The 22257-nt window shown below is 50.4% G+C and overlaps 1 protein-coding gene and 1 long non-coding RNA gene across 2 annotated transcripts in view; both read right to left on the reverse strand.

Moving 5' to 3' along the window:
• Positions 1–2851: 2851 nt before the first annotated feature.
• Positions 2852–6822, reverse strand: LOC135181112 (uncharacterized). Its single transcript, XR_010304731.1, has 2 exons — positions 6592–6822; positions 2852–3722 (listed from the first exon to the last, which is right to left on the reverse strand). It is a non-coding gene; the product is annotated as an uncharacterized LOC135181112 (long non-coding RNA).
• An 11374-nt stretch (positions 6823–18196) lies between these two features.
• CDH17 (cadherin 17) overlaps positions 18197–22257 on the reverse strand; it is a 37702-nt gene continuing 33641 nt past the window's right edge. Inside the window, exons 15-17 of the mRNA XM_064153988.1 lie at positions 21427–21543; positions 20750–20866; positions 18197–19034 (exon numbers count right to left, since the gene is read on the reverse strand). Of these exons, the coding sequence (XP_064010058.1) occupies positions 18925–19034; positions 20750–20866; positions 21427–21543 (344 nt within the window). The 3' untranslated portion in view covers positions 18197–18924. The remainder of the gene's footprint in view (positions 19035–20749; positions 20867–21426; positions 21544–22257) is intronic.

Consider the following 22257-nt stretch of genomic DNA (forward strand, 5'->3'; position numbering starts at 1 on the left):
AAGAGACTTTGTAACTTGTAAACAAAGCAGTTCTCCTCATCACATACCTCTGATAAAACAGTGGCAGCCCTAAATCCCCTTTGTGCATTTCAGCACTCACTGGAGCCTGGTTTTGTTCTGCTTTGCTTACTGTACTGCCAAAGACATTTGTTATGAGCAAGGAGAATGCTTTGCAAAGCTGTCCACAGCTAGGAAACTGCTTTGCAGAGCTATCCACAGCTGATGGTTTAATTATGTCATGCATGGCCTCTGGGAAAATTGATTTTTCTGTAATTTAAATAATCTTCCAATGCAAGAAGTCAGGTCCTGTGTTGTCTGTAAGGGAAAACATATTCCTGGTGCTCAGGAGAAGCAGCAGTCCCAAAAAGGGAGCAGAGTGTGTGTTGCTCCACTGTGGAATGGTGGTGGTGGTGCCATTGGAATGGGCTTCCCAGGGAGGTGGTGGAGGCATCATCCCTGGAGGTGTCCAAGAAAAGCCTGGCTGAGGCACTTGGTGTCATGGTCTGGTTGACTGGCTAGGGCTGGGTGCTAGGTTGGCCTGGATGATCTTGGAAATCTCTTCCAACCTGGTTGATTCTATGATTCTATGTCTGAAAGTGCTATAGTGTAACCTCAAGGATCAGTGCTGGGCCCCATCCTCTTTAACATCTGCATAGATGATCTGGATGAGGGCATGGAGTCAGTCATCAGCAAGTGTGCAGATGACACCTGCCAGAGCAGGACAATCCTATCTAACACAGATCACAGAGGAACACATCCAGACAGGCCTTGGAAGGCTCCAGAGAAGGAGACTCCACAGCCTCTCTGGGCAGCCTGTGCCAGTGCTCTGGGACCCTTCCAGTAAAGAAGTTCCCTCTTGTGTTGAGGCAGAACCTCTTTTGCTGAGGTTCTCCTGCTCCTCTGCTCTGCCCTGGTGAGGCTGTGTCTGGAATATTGTGTCAAATTCTGGGCCACTCTCTTCAAGAAGGACCTCAGGGAATTGCTTGAATGACTCCAGTGTGGTCTCCTTTCTGGAGGCTTCCAAGGCCTGTCTGGATGTGTTCCTCTGTGATCTGTGTTAGACAGGATTGTTCTGCTCTGGCAGGGGGGTTGGACTCAATGACCTCCTTGGGTCCCTTCCAACCCCTAACATCTTGTGATGCTGTGATCCTGTATTCCAGTGCAGAGCCACAGAAATGCTGAAGGGAATGGAAGATCTTCCTTATGAAGAGAGCCTGAGAGAGCTGGGGCCCTGCTGTTTGGAGAGGAGGAGACTGAGAGGTGACCTCATTCATGGTTACAAGGATGTGCAGGGTGAGTGGCAGGAGGCTGGAGCCAGGCTCTGCTGGGTGATGCCCAGTGACAGGACAGGGGCAATGGGTGCAAGCTGAGGCATAGGAAGCTCCATGGAAACATGAGGAGGCATCTTTTCATTGTAAGGGTGCCAGAATGCTGGGACAGGCTGCCCAGGGGGGTTGTGGAGTCTTTCTCTCTGGAGATACCCAAAACCTGCCTGGAGGTGTTCCTGTGTGATCTGCTCTAGGTGATCCTGCTCTGGTAGGGGCGTTGGACTGGATGAGCTTTGGAGGTCCCTTCCAGCCCCTGACATTCTGTGATTCTGTGATATCTTTTCTATCCTATGTTTAGATAGTTGTTCTTCTGTTCTTCAGTGCAACCACACAAGCTCTACTGCTTTGTTTCCTCTCTGTAACCCTGTATAAACCTTTCCTTTTTCTCCCTCACTGCTTGCTTTCTTCTCTCAATGCCACATTTCTCCTGCTCCCCTTCTCACATCAGTATCTGCATTTTGTATGTCTGCATAACATCTTTTAAGAGATCTTAGATGTTCCTCTTCTGGATATTTCTTTTGATAGTGGGAGCTTGGCTGCTGCTTCAACTAATTAAAAGCTGCCTGCTTCCTCGTTGGTGCCTGTCACAGAGGACAGACATCATCTCCAAAGTGGAGATGTTCATTTTGCTTTGGAGCAGCTGAAGTAGCTGGTCCTCAGCCTTGCACTTATGCACTGAAGCCCAGCTCCTCTTTGTGGGGGCAGGTCCTTCTAGTTCTGCAGTTAAGGCTGTGCTATCAAACAAGGCATGGCATGGTCCTTGCTCTCCTCAGTGTTTAGGTTTCTGTAAGTTACTTATCAGCCAAGTAAACAAAAGAGCAAGGCAGACACCCAGCAAAGGACAAATGCAGCTTAGGCTGTTCTAAGACCTCCCAGTTGCAACAGAGGAGGAAAAAAAAGTGATGTTTGCAGTTGGCTGTGGTGGAATTATCCTAGTAAGGAAGTTCCAGGAGAACTCCTAGTGCAGATCTGCCCTACCTTGACAGATAAAGCCAAAGGTCCTGGATTTGATTTGCCTTCCAGTCTGCAGGTGGCCACTGCTGGCTCACTCCCAGCTTCTTATCCACCAGCACCTCTGAGTCCTTTTCTGCAGGGTTGTTCTTTGCCATTGGAATGGGCTGCCCAAGGAGGTGGTGGAGTCACCATCCCTGGAGGTGTTCAAGAATACTGGATGGGGCACTTAGTGCCATGGTCTAGTTGATTGGATAGGACTGGGTGACAGGTTGGACTGGATGAGCTTGGAAGGTCTCTTCCAACCTGGTTGATTCTATGACTGATTCTATGATTCTCCATTTCATCATCCCCCAGCCTGGATTGACATTGATATTGCCTATTGAAGGTGCAGCACCCTACACTTTGCCTTATTGACTCTCGTGAGATCCTCCTCAGTCCACCTCTCCAACCTGTCCAGGTCCCTCTGGATGTCAACCATCCCATCCTTCAGTCTTATCAACCACACCACTCAGCTGGGTGCAAGCTTGCTGAGGGTGCCTCAATCTCACTGTTTGTATCACTGATGAAGGTATTGAACAGACCTGGTCCCAGTACAGACCCTTGAGGGACACCACTTGTCACCAATCTCCATATGGATGTTGAGCCATTGCCCTTGGCATGCCATCACCCAACCAATTCCTTATCCACAGAACAGTCCACCCATCAAATTCCCACGCCTCCAGTTTAGAGAGAAGGATGTTGAGGGAGATTGTGTCAAAGGCTTGACAAAAGTTGAGTTGTACTTCATGTTATTCCTCCTCTCATGTGCTCTGCTGGCACCCCTCAACATGTGCTGTGGAGAAGGAAGCCCTGCTTTGAACCACGGTGTTAAAAAGAGGGACTCCACAGAAGGTGTTGGCAAGAGCTCAACTTTCAGGCAGATCTGGACAGTGATTCTAGTGGGTAGTTTGTGAAGAGCAGCTGTAGATCTTGCTGTGGGATCACAGAATCACAGGATGTTAGGGGTTGGAAGTGATCTCCATGGATTTTCCAGTGCAACCTCCTGCCAGAGCAGGACCATACAATCTAGCACAGGTCGCACAGGAACGCATCCAGACAGGGCTCCAAAGTCTCCAGAGAGGGAGACTCCACAACCTCTCTGGAGAGCCTGTTCCAATGCTCTGTCACCCTTACAGGAAAGCAGTTCTTCCTCACGTTGTGGTGGAACTTGCTGTGCTGTAGTTTATACCCTGTGTGTGTTTGGTAACCCATCACCCCTGGTCCTTCCACCCCTTGGGAACTTAGGAGTCTGGAGCACGGCAAAACCCTGGTATGCAACGCGGGAGAAAAACCAGCAGAGTTTGTTTAAGACTCTCGGCGATAGGAAAGCTCCTGACAGTGTTTGAACAGCCACAGGCCTGTCGGAGGGGTGGGGAAGGCTTCTAGCTGCGAATGAGAGCGCTGCAAAAGGAAATGAATGCGCTTGGTGCCTGCGCAGGAATGCACATCAAAGGCAGGCTGGGGCTGGGTGAGAGACCCTTGCAAATCAAACAGGCTCTGGAGATTAGCCGTGTCAATAACATTTAGACGTCCGGGCTATCTTGCTCTCCAAATACTCTGGGAAAGTGGCTATCGTCACAGCTCTGCTGTGAGAACGCTGCCCGGAGCCCCTGGGAAAGGAGCTCTGCGCACATCGCTGCGCTCGGAGCATCCCTCGCACGGCACCCGGCAACGCGCTCGGCGCTCCATGCCTCTGCCGGGGCTCCCTCCTCTGCCCGGGCTCCCTCCTCTGCCCGGGCTCCCTCCTCTGCCCGAGCTGCTGCCTCCGCCCGACCTCCCTCCTCTGCCCGACCTCCCTCCTCCGCCCGACCTCCCTCCTCGCCCGACCTCCCTCCTCTGCCCGACCTCCCTCCTCCGCCCGACCTCCCTCCTCTGCCCGACCTCCCTCCTCCGCCCGACCTCCCTCCTCTGCCCGACCTCCCTCCTCTGCCCGACCTCCCTCCTCTGCCCGACCTCCCTCCTCCGCCCGAGCTCCCTCCTCTGCCCGACCTCCCTCCTCCGCCCGAGCTCCCTCCTCTGCCTGACCTCCCTCCTCCGCCCGGGCTCCCTCCTCCGCCCGGGCTCCCTCCTCTGCCCGACCTCCCTCCTCTCCCACTGCCCATGCAGAGCTCTCCTCTGCCGCAGATGCTCCTGCTGCAGCAGCCGCTCCGGCTCGAACCGCCGCACGGCCGCTTTTGCTTCTTGCTGCCTGTGTCAGGCGTTTGCTGAGGCATGCAACCGAGGAATCAAAGAATCATAGAATCATAGAATCAGCCAGGTTGGGAGAGACCTCCAGGATCATCCAGTCCAACCTAGCACCCAGCCCTGTCCAATCAACTAGACCATGGCACTAAGTGCCTCATCCAGGCTTTGCTTGAGCACCTCCAGGGATGGCAACTCCACCACCTCCCTGGGCAGCCCATTCCAATGCCAATCACTCTCTCTGCCAGCAACTTCCTCCTGACATCCAGCCTAGACCTGCCCTGGCACAACTTGAGACTCTGTCCCCTTGTTCTGTTGTTGGTTGCCTGGCAGAAGAGGCCAACCTCACCTGGCTACAGCCTCCCTGCAGGCAGCTGCAGGCAGTAATGAGCTCTGCCCTGAGCCTCCTCTTCTGCAGGCTGCACACCCCCAGCTCCCTCAGCCTCTCCTCACAGGGCTGTGCTCCAGGCCCCTCCCCAGCCTTGCTGCCCTTCTCTGGACACCTTCCAGCACCTCAGCATCTCTCTTGAACTGAAGAGGCCAGAACTGGACATAGTCCACACGAAATTGTCTTTGCTGTCTGAGCTGGGAATGTCATCCAGATGGGAAGTGTGAAGGGAAGTGTTGGGTGCCTTCAGGCGAGCAGGAGGCAGGGTCTGCTGAGCAACCTGCAACAGCACAAGAAGGCTGCAGCCCAGCAAGGGTTCTCCAGGGGCTGCCCGCAGCCACATAGGCAATGAAATTCTCCAAGTGGACTTAAAAGGTCTTTCTCAGCAGGTCTGACTTTTGCAGGTGAGGCATGAACCTGGCAGAGACAACATCTGCATTTGTAACTACAGCTGGCAGCTTTCTGGAGCTCGTTTAAGCAAAAAGAAATCAGCCATGCTTGTGGGCTGTTGTCTGCAAAGCAAACAAGAGACTAATGCAGACGAGACACAGGAGGGGACACGTTGTAACATGCCCTAACTCAGGGCCCCTGCTCCCAGGGTCACCCTTTCCTGCAGTATCAGAGGGCTCTGCAAAGGGAAGGGACATCAGCAGGTGACAAAACTGCAAGCCAAACCCCCAGGATGCTCATAAACGGCAAGATAATTACAACTAGAGGATTAATCAGTACCGAATGATTTACTGATGCTTGAATCCACAGAAGCCAGAAGCATGAGCAAACACACTCACTGCCTAGGGCTTCCCGTGTGCCTCCTTCTCATTTCCTTATCTTAACCAATCAGGCATCACTGAGCTTTCTTTTGGCCTCAGCTTCCCTGATGTATCCCAGTATCATCAGGGTTGGAAGAGACCTCACAGATCATCAAGTCCAACCCTTTACCACAGAGCTCAAGGCTAGACCATGGCACCAAGTGCCACATCCAATCCTGCCTTGAACAGCTCCAGGGACATGTAATGAATATTAATATTAATCTACAGTGGTTGGGGGTGGTGAGAGTCCAGAATAGTAAGATTAATAAATATCTCACCCCTATTAATTTCTCCCCTCTGCCAAATAGATGTAGGCACTGAGAATCCCCCTCTGCGACACCTATCTCTTACTCCTTCACCCTGTCTGCTACCCCACACTGACAGCCTGACTTAGCCAGCAATAACAAACCCCTCTGAGCTGTGTCTCCCTTGAAAGAAGTTCATGGAAACCAAAAAAAGAAAAGTGGAGCCCAGCACAACACTTCACAACCAGGACCTGAGACAATAAACGTAAGGCTCTAAAAATTAGCCTTGGCAAAAGGCAGTGCAGATAAAATCATAAGGAAAGCAGATTTAAATAGGAGCACAAAATATTTCCTGGGGAAATGGAAAAAAGTTTCATAAGAGGAGATTTTAACATCAACAGAGTTATCCAAAGGACAAGGGGGAAAAAAAAAAGTCAATCTGTAGCCTTTCAGATGTTGGCCAAAAATGAAAGAAACCTGAGTTCCTTCTCAGCCAGATCTGGCAGCAGCAGCCACCAGCAAAAGCAGCTCAGGATGCGTGGCAGCTGGAAATCCCCTGGCTCCTGAAGCCACTGGCATTGCTACCTCTAACCCTTCTTCAGCCACCAGACCCTGAAGGATGTATGTGCATCCCAGAGTTCACCAACCTCCTTCTAGGTAGGAAAGACAGCGGTGGCTCAAGAGGAGCTGCACAGCCTCCAGGCATGGCCACTCACTGAGGTCTTCAGCTGGAGCTCAGAGTATGCCTCTGATCTCAGGGTTTTTGTCTTGTTGTTGTTTTTGTGTTCTTTCTGCCCTCTGAGCCTTCCCAGCATCACCTCTTCTGGTAAGCCTTGAGAATCTGGGGTGAGTGTGTGAAAGCAGCACAGCACCAGCTGTGCCCATGCCTGCCTCTCATTAATCTGCCCAGCTGGCTTAGCCAAGCTGCTTTTGAAAGCTTGCTTGAGTTGTAGCTCAGGTGAATCAAATCAGTAAATTACTGGCTCCATGCTCTCACTGCTAGCCCTCCTTGCCATCCAACAGTGGCCTTTCAGTGCTCAGTGAGGACAGGAAAGTCACTTTGCTGAGAAGGGCTCAGCAGCACGGGTGAGCTCTCTGCGCTGCTCAGAGGGGTGCAATAAACAAGCCCTCCATAAGCCTCGTCTGAGGAAACAGCTGCTGGGCTAACTTAGACTTTGCCAAGCAAAAGAAATCATTCCAATGCAGAAAGGTGGTGCTGCACCAGAGAGCACCCTTAGTTTGTGGCTTCCAGCTCACTTCCATGGATCAGGAATGATGTGCTGGACATAAACTTCCCTGGATGACTTGGAAGCTAGTCCTGAGGAGCAGTGCCCTGGAAGAGGAAGCTGTGGAAACACATTTCTTGGCCATTTTCATTAGTGTCTGCCTTATGGAATGGTTCAGGAAGTGAGATTCACACATTCACAGTGCACAGAGTTGGAAGACACCCTCAAAAGTGACCTGGTCCAATGCTTCTGCAGTCAGCAGAGACACCTTCAGCCAGATCAGGCTGCCCAGGGCCACATCCAGTCTGATCTTCAATGCCCACATCCCTGGGCAGCCTGTTCCAGGATTTCACCACTCTCACTGTGCACAACTGCCTCCTGATGTCCAACCTAAACCTGCCCTGATCCAGTTTCAAACCATTGCCCCTCGTCCTATCCCCACAGGCCCTTCTGAACAGTCCCTGACCAGTCTTCCTGTAGGTCCCCCCAGAGATTGAAATGTGACTTTAAGGTCTCCCCAGAGCCTTCTCTTCTCCAGGCTGAACAGCCCCAATTCTTTCAGCATGTCTTTGTGAGAGAGGTGCTGCAGCCCTCTGACCATCTGTGGCCTCCTCTGCATCTGTTCCAGCAGGTCCATGTCTCTCTTGTGTTGGGAGCCCCAGAGCTGGACAGACTACTGCAGATGAGGTCAGTAGAGCAGAGTGTTAGGACCACCTCTCTTGACCTGCTGGCCACACTGCTTTTGATGAAGCCCAGGATGCAAGATGAGCCCACTCATGATACTGGATGAGCTGGGTGCAGGTATGCATGCAGCTCATGCAGTAGTAGTTGTCATCTTCTCAGATAGAAACTCATAACTCTTCTTCCCTTTGAGCCCATCTGTGGCATAATGTCCTTCAGCAGCTGCACTCATTGCCCATCTCTGTCCCCCAGGCTACAAACAGCACAGGCTGGAGTAGCTTTTCTGCCTGTGCTGTGCAATCTTTGGCTATCAGGGCAGGAACATGCTGTTCAGCAACCAGTTCAAAGATCTGCTGCTGGTTTGCCTTTAATCTTCAGTTTGCTTTTGGAATGTGCCACTTTAGAAAAAGGGAAAGAAAGGGAAGTGTTTTTCCTGGCTTAGCATCCCTGCCATGCTGATGGTGTCAGTCTGTCTGAGCATTTCCATGGATGCTCACCTACATCCCTGTAACCCTTTGGGCACAGGCTGTGCTGAGCTCCCTTTTCTGAGCTCTCTTCACAGAGGATATTCCCCCTGCTGTGACATAAATCTGTGGCTCTAGGACTTTGTCTTGTGATTTAAGCTGCGTCCTCTGATCGAGACCCAAAGTCAACCAACGTTGGAGGACTTCTCTGAGGGGCTGAATGCCATTGGAATGACATTTAGAGACTGGGCACAAGACCTCTGGTGTCTAGGGGTGGTCAGGGAGGGCTTGTGTGGCCTCTTGCTCTAGCTTACACAAGCCATCAGCTAATTCCAGCTCCTGGTTCTGGCACAAGTGTGGGAAACAATGCTACAAATAAATGTGTTTATTGTTTTTGAAGCAACTCCTCCTCAAACTCTGTGTGAGGTACATCCAGGGTTAGCTACTGCACTGAGGGACTGGGAGAGCCTGCAGTGGTAGGACGAGGGACACTGGCTTCAACCTAGAGAAGAGCAGATTTAGACTGGGTGATAGGAACAAGTTCTGCACCTTGAGGGTAAGAGAATAGTGGAACAGGTTGCCCAGAGGAGTAGTTTGGGCCCCATCCTGAGAGAGCTCAACAGGGCTCTGATCTAGTTGAGGATGCCCCTGCTGACTGCAGAGGGGATTGGACTGGATGACCTTTGGAGGTCCCTTCCAACCCAGACTATTTGTGCTAGAATGTTTTGGTGAGAAGGATTAGATTACAGGCTGTGGAAGGAAAACAATGGTGATGTCTACTTCACTCACAGGCTTGCTGAGATGTACAAGAACAAGAATCCAAACACAGATAAAGGAGTCTACTGCTTCTTCTGGGGGAACTGGCTGAGCCACATCTCTCTCTCTAGCCTCTCTGACGTCTCTCTGGCTAATCCACTTTGCTTCCTAACCCCCTGGCCAAACTTCCATTCTTCCTTGGGACTGGGATAAGGTTGAGGGGGTGGGGAGAAGGTGGAATGGCAGTTGGGAGCTCCTCCTGGGGACTCAGGTTTCTGGGAGGGGAGTTGTGTTTCTCTATTACCTTTTACCTCATCTATTTCTGTCTATAACTGTATATACTGTAACTATCTGCTTGTATATTGAGCTAAGCTGTAAATATAAGCTGCACTCCATTTCCAGAGCTGGCTGAGTCTAGTCTGGGTGATTTCTAAAGCAGGGTGGTGGGGAACACCCAAACCATCACACCATCCTACAATTCTGTGCATTGGGCCATTTTAAAGGGTTGGACTTGGTGATCTATGAGGTCTCTTCCAACCTTGGTGATACTGTGATGCTGTGATACTGTGATACTGTGATACTGTGATTTGGAGACCAGCACCATCTTTGCCTTCATTGCAGATCTGTACATCTGTGCTTTTGCAGCTGTCTCACAGCTTTGCTGTGACCATGGTTCACTGGAGCACACAAGCAATGGAATACTCTTTCAGCCCCTTGTTCCTCTTTACCAGTCAGCTTTCTGCTCCCAGCTCCGTGCCCTCTGCTCCTCCACAAGGTGCTTGCCTGGCTCAAGGGCACAGCTCACTACAGAGTGGTTTGCTGGCTGAAGACATGTTTCTCCCTGCCCTCCTCAGGCCTAGAAGAAGTGTGTGTCCCCTTGAGCATCAGTGGCTCCAACCAGCTGGGCAGCACTCTGGTCCCAGCCACGCAGCTGGCACGTAGCCCTCCTCACCCATCGCTGTGCCACCTTATCTTTATCCCCTTTAACAGGCACAGCAGTAGTTATGAGTGTAGGTACAGCCTCGTGAGCAGAGCTGATGAACTACACTCCAAAACGTGGATGAAGGACACTTTTCTTTCTCCCAGGAGCTGCCCCTCTGTGGCATTTGCTCTATAAACCCAGATAAAAATCTTGTTCCCACTTTTCAAGTTTGTATTTGCAAAAGGGTTGGGAAATAGGCACAATGACAGCTTAATGAATGCATGCCCTTAATCCTGGAGATAATCAACCTCCTCCTGATAAGCCTCTAATCTTGTAAAAAGAAAAAGAATGACAAAGCACTGAGACATCTTTTGCTGTCTGTGAACCTTGCAATGAGATGTTGCACGCTTGGAGGAGGAGCCATGCAAAGGAACAGTGCCAGAGGACATATTCTCAGCACATTTCACCACTGGCCTGCTTGTGTGATATTGTTCTTGGCAGAAAGGTTGTAACTGGAGTCTAAGGCCATCAACACCGTGTTCAAACATTCTCCTGCTACCAACACATCAAGTTGTGGATGTAAAGAAGAGCTTCAGCTTCTCTACCATTTCAGTAGATTCATAGAGTGGATTGGGTTGGACCTTTAAGATCATCTAGTTCCAACCTGGCCTTGACCACCTCCAGGGAGGGAGCATCCACAACCTCCCTGGGCACCTCCCTGGGTGATGAGACATGTGCCAGTGTCTCCCCACCCTCACTGCAAAGGATTTCTTCCTGATCCCCAGTCTCAATCTGTCCCCCTCAAGCTTCAATCCATTCTCTCTCATCCTATCACTACAAGCCCTTGTCAAAAGTCCCTTCTTGGCTTTCTCGCAGTTCCCTTCAGGTACTGGGAAGTTGCTCTAAGGTCTCCCTGGAGCCTTCTCTTCTTCAGGCTGAACAGTCCCAGCTCCCTCAGCCTGTGCCCATAGGGGAGGTTCTCTAGTCCTCTCTTCACCTTGGTGGCCTCCTCTGGACCCTCTCCAGCAGCTCCATGTCCCTCTTACTCACCAGGGCTGGAAGCAGTGTTGCAGGTGTGGTCTCAGCCGAGCAGAGCAGAGGAGCCAAATCCCCTCCCTGTGCTGCTGCTTTCCCTGCTCTGGCTGCAGCCAGCACACAGCTGCCTGCTGGGCTGCCAGCGACCAGTGCTGCCTCATGGGGAGTTTGTCACCAACTGACACCCCAAATCCTTCTCCTCCACACTGCTCTCAGCCACTCCTCACCCAGCCTGGATTTGTGCTTGAGATTGCTCTGACCCAGCTGCAGGACCTTGCACTTGGCCTTCCTGAACTTCACGAGGTTGACTTGGGACCACCTCTGAAGCCCTCTGGATGGATCCCTTCCCTCCAGCATATCCACAGGATCACACAGCTTTACCTGTCACCTACAGACTTAGAATCATAGAATCATAGAATCAACCAGGTTGGAAGAGACCTCCAAGATCAGCCAGTCCAACCTAGCACCCAGCCCTGGCTAATCAACCAGACCATGGCACTAAGTGCCTCAGCCAGGCTTTTCTTGAAGACCCCCAGGGATGGTGCCTCCACCACCTCCTGGGCAGCCCATTCCAATGCCAATCACTCTCTCTGTGAAGAACTTCTTCCTAACATCCAGCCTAGACCTACCCTGGCACAACTTGAGACTGTGTCCCCTTGTTCTATTGCTGGTTACCTGGGAGAAGAGGCCACCCCCCACCTGGCTACAATGCCCCTTCAGGTAGTTGTAGACAGTAATAAGATCACCTCTGAGCCTCCTCTTCTCCAGGCTAAACAGGCCCAGCTCCCTCAACCTCTCCTCATAGGATTTGTGCTCCAGGCCCCTCACCAGCTTTGTTGCCCTTCTCTGGACATGTTCCAGCACCTCAGCATCTCTCTTGAATTGAGGGTTCTTGCTGAGGTTCTCTTGTTTTAAGTTTCATGTGCTTAAAGCACTGAGTTCCAATGCTTGCAGACCTTACTAGCTGCTTCATACTGAACCATCTGTGTGTGTGCAAACCATGGCACTGTGCCACAGAGAATTGTTGAAACATCAAACAATGAGTGTGAGACAGTATGTCAGTGCTGGTAATATTTATTTTACTTAAGATGACCAATCTCAGAGCATTCTTTTTGGGAAGGTTACACTAAGTTCTGCTTTCAATGCTGTCTGTGTCTTCACGGAATCACAGAATCAGAGAATCAGGCAGGGTTGGAAGGGACCACAAGGATCAATCAGTTCCAACTCCCCTGCCATGGGCAGGGACACCTTACCCTAGAGCAGGCTGCCCACAGCCTCATCCAGCCTGGCCTGAAACACCTCCAGGCATGGGGCCTCAACCACCTCCCTGGGCAACCCATTCCAGCCTCTCACCACTCTCATGGCCAACAACTTCCTCCTTGTGCCCAATCTCAGTCTCCCCACCTCCAGCTTTGCTCCATTCCCCCCAGTCCTGTCACTCCCTGACAGCCTCAAAAGTCCCTCCCCAGCTTTTTTGCAGCCCCCCTTCAGATCCTGGAAGGCCACAAGAAGGTCACCTGGGAGCCTCCTCTTCTCCAGCCTGCACAGCCCCAACTCTTTCAGTCTGTCCTCAGAGCAGAGCTTCTGCAGACCTCTGAGCACCCTCATACTTTTAGACATAAGAAAGTGCAGTTTATGTGTTGTTAGTAGCTACAAAGAAGTGTTAGAGAAGCTGCTTTGAAGGGTGGTGACTAACAGAGGTGGACCAGGATTTAAGGAGCTCCTTTAAAACTTGGATTCAGAGCAAAATGTAATGTACCAGGGCAAAATACCTGCTGCTTCTGGGGAGACCTGGGAACCAGCTGTGGCTGATGAGGTGGGAAGGAGCAATAACAAGTATTGCTTCTCTTCCCCTCCAGAGACCCAAAGAAAACTGAATTTGTCCTCTGCAAAGCCAGCAGTCTGTTGTGGAGGGAGGGATAAAGCTGGGTGAGAGCTTTTTTCTGACTCCCAAAAGAGCCTGAACAGATGGAGGAGCCAGAGCAGGACTGGGTTAAATCAACCCCCAGAGGGCTGGTGTTGAAGGCAAGCAGGAGGAGGGTGAGGAAAACGAGAATATTTGTGGCAGAGTTGGAAATGTTTTGGGGTTTATTTTTGTCTTTCTTTTTTTCTTCTCTTTCCATTTTCCCTTTGAGACAAAAAGCAATGCACAGGGCAAGAGGAGCTAAGAAGCATGTGGTGCTCCAGCCACAGGTTACCTAGCAGCTTAAATCATGCCCATGCAAGCATGAATGTGACACCTCCCCTGAGTGGAGAGGACTTTGGGCAAGTGGACTGAGGAATGGGGTGTGGGTGGGTGGGGTGTGGCAGTCAGGATGCTGTGAGCTCTGGCTGTGCTCTGCCACTGTTAAGCGACTGGCTGGCAGGGGATTAGTGCAGCAGCAAGGGTGAATGTACTCACCCCCCAGAGAGACAATCACCCAGGGCAGAGGAAAATGTACTCACCCCCCAGAGAGACAATCACCCAGGGCAGAGGAAAATGTACTCACCCCCCAGAGAGACAATCACCCAGGGCAGAGGAAAATGTACTCACCCCCCAGAGAGACAATCACCCAGGGCAGAGGAAAATGTACTCACCCCCAAAGAGACAATCACCCAGGGCAGAGGAAAATGTACTCACCCCCAGAGAGACACTCACCCAGGGCAGAGGAAAATGTACTCACCCCCCAGAGAGACAATCAACCAGGGCAGAGGAAAAAGTGCTTAGCCCCTGGAGATAGTCATCCAGAGCAGGGGAAAATTTGCTCAGCCCATAGAGGAGCTCTAGAGATGCTCACACAAGACAGGAGAAAATGTGCTTATCCCTAGAGCTGCTCTCCCAGGACAGGCAAAGTGTTCTCAGCCTCTAGAGATGCACCCCAAGACAGGAGAAAATGTGCTTAGCACTAGAGCTGCTCCCCCAGGACAGAGGAACACTTGCTCAGCCCATAGAGGTGTTGGCCCAGGACAGCCACCAGAGAGGGTGCACCCCAAGGCAGTTTCAATTCAGACCTGTCCTACCACACATGAACAACACTGAGTAGAGTGATACATGAAGAAGGGTTGATGCCCAATAAGCTTGACCAAAAATCTTCAAGATGTTGTCAAGACCCTGAGGAGGGAGCTTATTTTTTGTTTGTCCTAGAATCATAGAATGGTTTAGTTTGGAAGGGACCTCAAGGATCATCCAGCTCCAACTCCTCGCCATAGCCAGGGACCCCTCTCACTAGAGCAGGTTGCTCAAGGCAGAGCAGGTTGCTCAAGGCTTCATCCAACCTGGCCTCAAACACCTCCAGGGAGGAAGTGTATAAGGTCAGGTTGGATGGGGCCTGGAGAAGCTCTGCTGTCCATCAGTCTAAGGGCTGCTGGGCAGAGGGCACAGTGAATTAACCCCTGAGACACAAGACATTGTGGCTGTGCCTCTGTGGGCTGAGGGAAGGGACCAGGTCCTGCTACCAAACCAGCCATGAGTCCATGGAAATGGTTTTTTTTTTTCACTCTTCCTTAGAAAAGAAACTGTTGAAAATAGGAGATGCTTTGGGGTGAAATTAGCAAGCAGAAAAACACACAAGGTGCCCTTGTGGCCAAGAAGGCCAATGGGATCCTGGGGTGTATTGGGAAGAGTGTGCCCAGCAGATCCAGGGAGGTTCTCCTCCCCCCTACTCTCCCCTGGGGAGACCTCATCTTGAAAACTGTGTTCAGTTTTGGGCTCCCCAGTTTATGGGGAACAGGGATCTGCTGGAGAGTCCAGTGGAGGGCTAGGAGGATGATGAGAGGACAGGAGGGCATGGCTGATGAGGAGAGGCTGAGGGACCTGGGGCTGCTTAATCTGGAAAAGAAAAGACTTAGAGGGGATTTGATACATATCTGAGGGCTACCCAGGAGCGGGGGGACAGGCTCTGCCCACTGCTCCCTGGGACAGGACAAGCAGCAATGGGTGTAAGTTGCAGCCAAAGAGGTTCTGCCTCAGCACAAGGGGGAACTTCTTTATTGCAAGGGTCACAGAGCACTGGCACAGGCTGCCCAGAGAGGTTGTGGAGTCTCCTTCTCTGGAGCCTTTCAAGGATGTGTTCCTCTGTGATCTGTGTTAGATAGGATTGTCCTGCTCTGGCAGGGACATTGGACTGGATGAACTCCTTGGGTCCTTTCCAACCCCTGACATCCTGTGAGCCTGTGAGACAAAGCAAAATGGAACTTCTTTGGGTTTTGCCTGTCTTGGGCTGAAGCCCTCCTGCTTATGCACTAAGCCTGCTGAACTTTGGCTCCTTTATTTATACACCCATCTGCTAATCCAAATCCCTGGACACCCTGACGTAGCTGCATGTCATACTTTCCAAATAGAATGGGTTGCATTCCCATCATAAAATAAATACATTCCAGCAGCAAGCCCCACAGCAAGCAACAGAGCTCCAACAGCTGGGCTGAGAGGTACAACAATTGGGCTTGAGTGGCTGAAGCCCGAAAGCAAAGTGTTTGCTGGCAGCACTCTAGGAAAACCTATTACAATGCAGTGCTACCCCCTCCACAAAAAAAAGAAGTGCTCTTTTCTTTCTAGTTCTGTGCTGTATTCAAAAGCTATTAGCAAAATCCTGCACAAACAAAGAGACTCTTTTCCATATGAACCTTTCCTTCAGTCTTTTCCAAAGTATACTCTGTTGTTCAGTCTAACACACTGCTTGGTCAGCTTTTATTTATAGCTTTAAAGGAAAGCCTCCCTCAAACTGTCACCAGAAATGTCCTTCTATAGGCATGCTGTCAGGAGAGTGCCTTTCCTTCTCTGAGTGTCATCCTGGGCTCAAATCATAGGATGGCTTAGGATGGAAGGGACCTCAGAGATTGTCTACTCCACCCTCCCGTGCCATGGGCAGGGATGCCTCTCAACTAGACACAGATGCTCAGAGTCTCATCCAGCCTGGCCTTGAACACCCCGAGGGAGAGGCAGCCACAACTTCCCTGGGTAACCTATTCTAGAGTCTCAGCACCCTCATACTGGAGAACATCTTCCTAAGATGCAGTTTGACCCTGCTTTTCCTCAGTTTAAAACCATTCCTATTGTCCTTCTCCCTTAGGAAATGTCCCTCTGCAGCCTTCCTGGAGGCTCCCTTCAGCTATTGGAATGCAGCTCTAAGGTCCCCCAGGAGTCTTCTCTTCTCCAGGCTGAACACCCTCAGCTTCCTCAGCCTATCCTCACAGCAGAGATGCTCCAGCCCATGGATCATCTTTGTGGCCTCCTCTGGACTCACTCCAGCAGTTCTGTGTCCTTATGCTGGACACCAGAAGTGGACAGAGTATTCGAGGTGGGATTTCACATTTCACTGAACCAAAAACTCCTTGTATCCTCAACTAACCACATGTACACAGCAGATACCCAAGCAGCAATGCTTTGCTCTGATGGAAAAGCAAGGGTTGAACACAGCAGATGACCAAGCAGCAATGCTTTGCTCTGGTGCAAAAGCAAGGGTTGAACACAGCAGATGACCAAGCAGCAATGCTTTGCTCTGATGCAAAAGCAAGGGTTGAACACAGCAGATGACCAAGCAGCAATGCTTTGCTCTGATGCAAAAGCAGGGTTGAACACAGCAGATGACCAAGCAGCACTGCTTTGCTCTGGTGCAAAAGCAAGGGTTGAACACAGCAGATGACCAAGCAGCAATGCTTTGCTCTGATGCAAAAGCAAGGGTTGAACACAGCAGATGACCAAGCAGCAATGCTTTGCTCTGATGCAAAAGCAGGGTTGAACACAGCAGATGACCAAGCAGCAATGCTTTGCTCTGATGCAAAAGCAAGGGTTGAACACAGCAGATGACCAAGCAGCAATGCTTTGCTCTGATGCAAAAGCAGGGTTGAACACAGCAGATGACCAAGCAGCAATGCTTTGCTCTGATGCAAAAGCAGGGTTGAACACAGCAGATGACCAAGCAGCAATGCTTTGCTCTGATGCAAAAGCAGGGTTGAACACAGCAGATGACCAAGCAGCAATGCTTTGCTCTGGTGCAAAAGCAGGGTTGAACACAGCAGATGACCAAGCAGCAATGCTTTGCTCTGATGCAAAAGCAAGGGTTGAACACAGCAGATGACCAAGCAGCAATGCTTTGCTCTGATGCAAAAGCAAGGGTTGAACACAGCAGATGACCAAGCAGCAATGCTTTGCTCTGATGCAAAAGCAGGGTTGAACACAGCAGATGACCAAGCAGCAATGCTTTGCTCTGATGCAAAAGCAAGGGTCGAACACAGCAGATGACCAAGCAGCAATGCTTTGCTCTGATGCAAAAGCAGGGTTGAACACAGCAGATGACCAAGCAGCAATGCTTTGCTCTGGTGCAAAAGCAGGGTTGAACACAGCAGATGACCAAGCAGCAATGCTTTGCTCTGGAGCAAAAGCAAGGGTTGAACACAGCAGATGACCAAGCAGCAATGCTTTGCTCTGATGCAAAAGCAGGGTTGAACACAGCAGATGACCAAGCAGCAATGCTTTGCTCTGATGCAAAAGCAAGGGTTGAACACAGCAGATGACCAAGCAGCAATGCTTTGCTCTGATGCAAAAGCAGGGTTGAACACAGCAGATGACCAAGCAGCAATGCTTTGCTCTGGTGCAAAAGCAGGTTTGAACACAGCAGATGACCAAGCAGCAATGCTTTGCTCTGGTGCAAAAGCAAGGGTTGAACACAGCAGATGACCAAGCAGCAATGCTTTGCTCTGGTGCAAAAGCAGGGTTGAACACAGCAGATGACCAAGCAGCAATGCTTTGCTCTGGTGCAAAAGCAAGGGTTGAACACAGCAGATGACCAAGCAGCAATGCTTTGCTCTGATGCAAAAGCAGGGTTGAACACAGCAGATGACCAAGCAGCAATGCTTTGCTCTGGTGCAAAAGCAAGGGTTAAACACAGCAGATGACCAAGCAGCAATGCTTTGCTCTGGAGCAAAAGCAGGGTTGAGCACAGCAGATGACCAAGCAGCACTGCTTTGCTCTGATGCAAAAGCAAGGGTTAAACAGCAGATGACCAAGCAGCAATGCTTTGCTCTGGAGCAAAAGCAAGGGTTGAACACAGCAGATGTCCAAGCAGCAATGCTTTGCTCTGGAGCAAAAGCAAGGGTTGAACACAGCAGATGTCCAAGCAGCACTGCTTTGCTCTGATGCACTGTCTCTCTCTTCTTTTTTGAATAAAATAAGCAGACACTAACCCCTTGAACAAACATTTTAATTCTTCTCTAAGGTGTAGGAGGCAAGAACAGCTTTTGCAGCAGTATGACAGAACAGCACACTACCCAAGACCACCTGACTCAGTATCTATTTCTTTTAACTTAGAAACAGTAAGGAAAGGCCATGGTGCTTCACAAACTGGTTATACTCTGTGGACAGCAACAATGAAACCCTGAAATGTCACTCTGATAAGGAATATTATCAGCATAATGTAAGCAGCTATGACCTGGGGCAGACTACCAATTGCAGTGAATTTAGGAGCTCTTTTGCTGAGAGGTGAAGAGGTCCCTGCAGCTTCGTGGGGCATCTCTAAACGTAGCACAGGACTTTGTGCCTCGTTCTGCTGTTCAGTAACTTACTGAGATGGAAAGGGCTGAAGATGTGCAGTAAGATAAAATGCAGTCCTCTGGAGAGTCCACATTTTCTTCAGCTGCCAAACAAAGAAGGCTGGTCCCATGGATTGATCTTTGCAGGAGCTCAGCGTTTGGTGGTGTCGTGAGTTAACACTTCAGTCAAAGCCAATATTGCTATGAAAGGCTGCTGCTTGGGTTTGTGGTTTCCTGACTGAAGAGTGTTACCTACCAAAGTGAGGATCGACCCCTGGGAGCCTGCTTTTGTATCCTCAGTTTGTGATAGTGCACTTTTGGGCTCTGGGAGCTCACCAGTTCACTCCTTCCCAGCACAAAGGGCATGTCTGACCGTGGATGGAGCAGTCACTAAGCCAGCCTGTTCAGTTCAGACTTGTCCTTTGCATCTTTCTCCTGGCTTTTATTTTCATCTTTCTCCTTGCGTCTCATATGCCAAAATGCACCTCCCACGATGGCACCTGGAAAACAGAGAGCACTCATCAGGAGAGGGAAGGGAAAGCTTTCTGGAAAGGTATTTCAGCAAAAGCTCTGACACCCACACCTCTATGCCTCTTGAACAGAACCCTTGCAGTGTTGGACTAGCAGTGTGTTCAGGGAACTGAGGCACTGGTGAGCAAGATCAGATGCTTCAGGGCTCAGGAGATGTCTCCCCAAGGTGGACTTCTCCTCTAAGATCTGACTAGATCTGACTCATCTTGAATACTGTGCTCAGGTTTGGGGCTCCCCAGTTGAAGAGGGACAGGGATCTGCTGGAGAGGGTCCAGTGGAGGGCTAGGAGGATGATGAGGGGACAGGAGGGCATGGCTGATGAGGAGAGGCTGAGGGATCTGAGGCTGCTTAGTCTGGAGAAGAGAAGACTGAGAGGGGATTTGATAAATGTTTATAAGTATCTGAGGGCTGCCAGGAGGGGGGGACAGGCTCTGCTCACTGCTGCCTGGGGTAGGACAAGGAACAATGAGTGTAAGTTGCAGCAAAAGAGGTTCTGCCTCAACACAAGGGAGAACTTCTTTGCTGTAAGGGTCCCAGAGCACTGGCACAGGCTGCCCAGAGAGATTGTGTGGTCTCCTTCTCTGGAGCCTCTCAAGGCCTGTCTGGATGTGTTCCTCTGTGATCTGTGTCAGATAGGATTGTCCTGCTCTGGCAGGGGGGTTGGACTGGATGATCTCCTTGGGTCCCTTCCAACCCCTAAAAACCTGTGAGCCTGTGAGCCTGCAATTTACACCCAGTGTAAGAAGCTCATCATGATTCTAAAAGACCAGACATATATACACCTAAAATATGCATATTGGATGTGGCATCTTAAATTGGATATGATGAGTGATGCTAAAAGTTTGAGGCACTTGGAATCTAGGTCAGAGGAACGTCTCTGCCATCCTCAGTCACAGGTGCACGAATGTCTGGGGGTCTATCAGCTATTCCTAACTGATCCCAAGGAGATCCTGAAGAACAGTTTTGCTGTCAGCAGACTCAGCTTTGCTGTGAGAGAATTGCCACTCCATTGGGGGGGGGGGGGGGAAACCCACAGCAAGAGTTCAAGACAAAGCCACAACAAATCCCTGCCTAAGGGAGAGGAGGCTAAACCCTACACTTTGATATCATTGCCTGAGCTGCACTTCTCTCTAGCCTCTCTGCCACCTCTCTTATAAGTCCACTTTATTTCCTAACCCCCTGGCTGAACCTCCATTCTTCCTTGGGACTGGAGTAAGGTTGAGAAGGGGTGGGAGAAGGTGGAAGGGCAGTTGGGAGACCCTCTTGGGGACTCAGGTTTCTGGGAGGGCTGTTGTGTTTCTGTATTGCCTTTTACCTTGTATATGTCTGTCTATAACTGTATATACTGTAACTATCTGCTTGTATATTGAGCTAAGCTGTAAATATAAGCTGCATTCCATTTCCAGAGCTGGCTGAGTCTAGCCTGGGTGATTTCCAAAGTGTGGGGGAGGCAGGGAACACCCAAACCACTGCACCACTTTAAGTTCTTTTGCAGTTGTATACAGAACCAGAGGCCAAACAGAGCTGTTCCTGTGATCCAAAACTTACAAGTCTGAAGCAACCATGATACACAATCACGAGATCTTCCCCTTTTACACCCAACAGGTGACCTGGTGTCAGAAATGCATTGGCATCATCATGCCTTAGAGGCTGGCTTCATATGGAGCAAGAAAGTGTGAATTACCAATGACAAGCAGGACTCCAAAGAGAATCCCAAATGCCTGGCCAGCAGTTGGCCAGGAGTGCTCACGTTGCACTTCAATGAAACATGACTTCTCACTCGAACACTTGCAGATGTTCACTGCAAAAAGAAATGCCAACAGGTTAATTAGAAGTTCAGCAGTCCTGTTTGACTCTTCATAGCTGCATAGAAAGGTTTAGGTTGGAAGCTCATCCAGTTTCAACCCCCCCTGCCATGGGCAGGGACACCACACCCCCCACCTAGAGCACACTGCTGAGGATCTCATCCAACCTGGCTTTGAATGCATCCAGGGAGGGGACATCCACAACTTCCCTGGGCAACCTGGGCCAGTATCTCACCACCTACACTGTCAAGAATTTCTTCCTCCTCTCCAGTCTCAATCTGCCCTCCTCAAGCTTCAATCCATTCCCTCTCATCCCAGCACTACAAGCCTTTTGGAAGAAGTTCCTTCCTGGCTTTCTTGTAGTCCCTGCAGGTACTGGAAGGCTGCTCTAAGGTATCCCTGGAGCCTCCTTTTCTCCAGGCTGAACAGCCCCAACTCCCTCAGCCTGTGAGGTTCTCCAACCCTCTAATCATCTTTGTGAACTCCTCTACAGCTGCCCCAGCAGCTCATAAATGTAACTGCTGTCTTGAAACAAACAGTTCTGTGCACAGTATACCTCCAAGATTCACTTTTCCTTCCAAAGGTGGCTTTCCATTGTCATTGATTGTCACTGGAACATAGTAGACCTTCTCTTCAAATTGTGTGTGCTTTGGAGAGAGGTAGGCATGAGTAGCTGTAAATAGAGAATGGAACATTCATGTCAGCACCAGAAAGAAACTGAGCTCAATGCCCACACCAGCTGCAAAGTCTGGGGTCTGAGGCTGCTTTGCACAGGATGCTTTGCTTCTGTTTTTCCCATGTTTATCTCACTGGCCTGCAGACATCAAAAGGAACCACTGAAATACTTAGTCTGGCCTTTGGCATAATGTGGGCAGGGAATTTCCCTTCTGATCCCTACAGCAGGCCAGGCTGGATCTTGGGTACTGCAGCAGAACACATAAACCCCTCACACTTACAGAAACCATAACAAACTTAAAGTGTTCCCATACTCATTAGGCACACAGAACATTTATTGTTACAGATCTCATCTCTTTTAAGCACTGATGAAATTTTAGCTTGCTACATGCTGGTCATCACCTCTCAAATTAATGGCTTAGATGTTCAAATAAATAGATGCAAAATGCCTCTGAGATCATCCAGCCCAACCTAGCACCCAGCCCTATCCAGTCAACCAGACCATGGCACTAAGTGCCTCATCCAGGCTTTGCTTGAGCACCTCCAGGGACGGTGACTCCAGCACCTCCCTGGGCAGCCCATTCCAATGCCAATCACCCTCTCTGTCAACAACTTCCTAACAACATCCAGCCTATACTATCCCTGGCACAGCTTGAGACTGTGTCCCCTTGTTCTATTGCTGGTTGCAACTGGCAGCAGAGCCCAACCCCAC

This window comes from Pogoniulus pusillus, chromosome 14 (genome assembly GCF_015220805.1).
Source record: "Pogoniulus pusillus isolate bPogPus1 chromosome 14, bPogPus1.pri, whole genome shotgun sequence".
NCBI classification, from domain to species: domain Eukaryota; kingdom Metazoa; phylum Chordata; class Aves; order Piciformes; family Lybiidae; genus Pogoniulus; species Pogoniulus pusillus.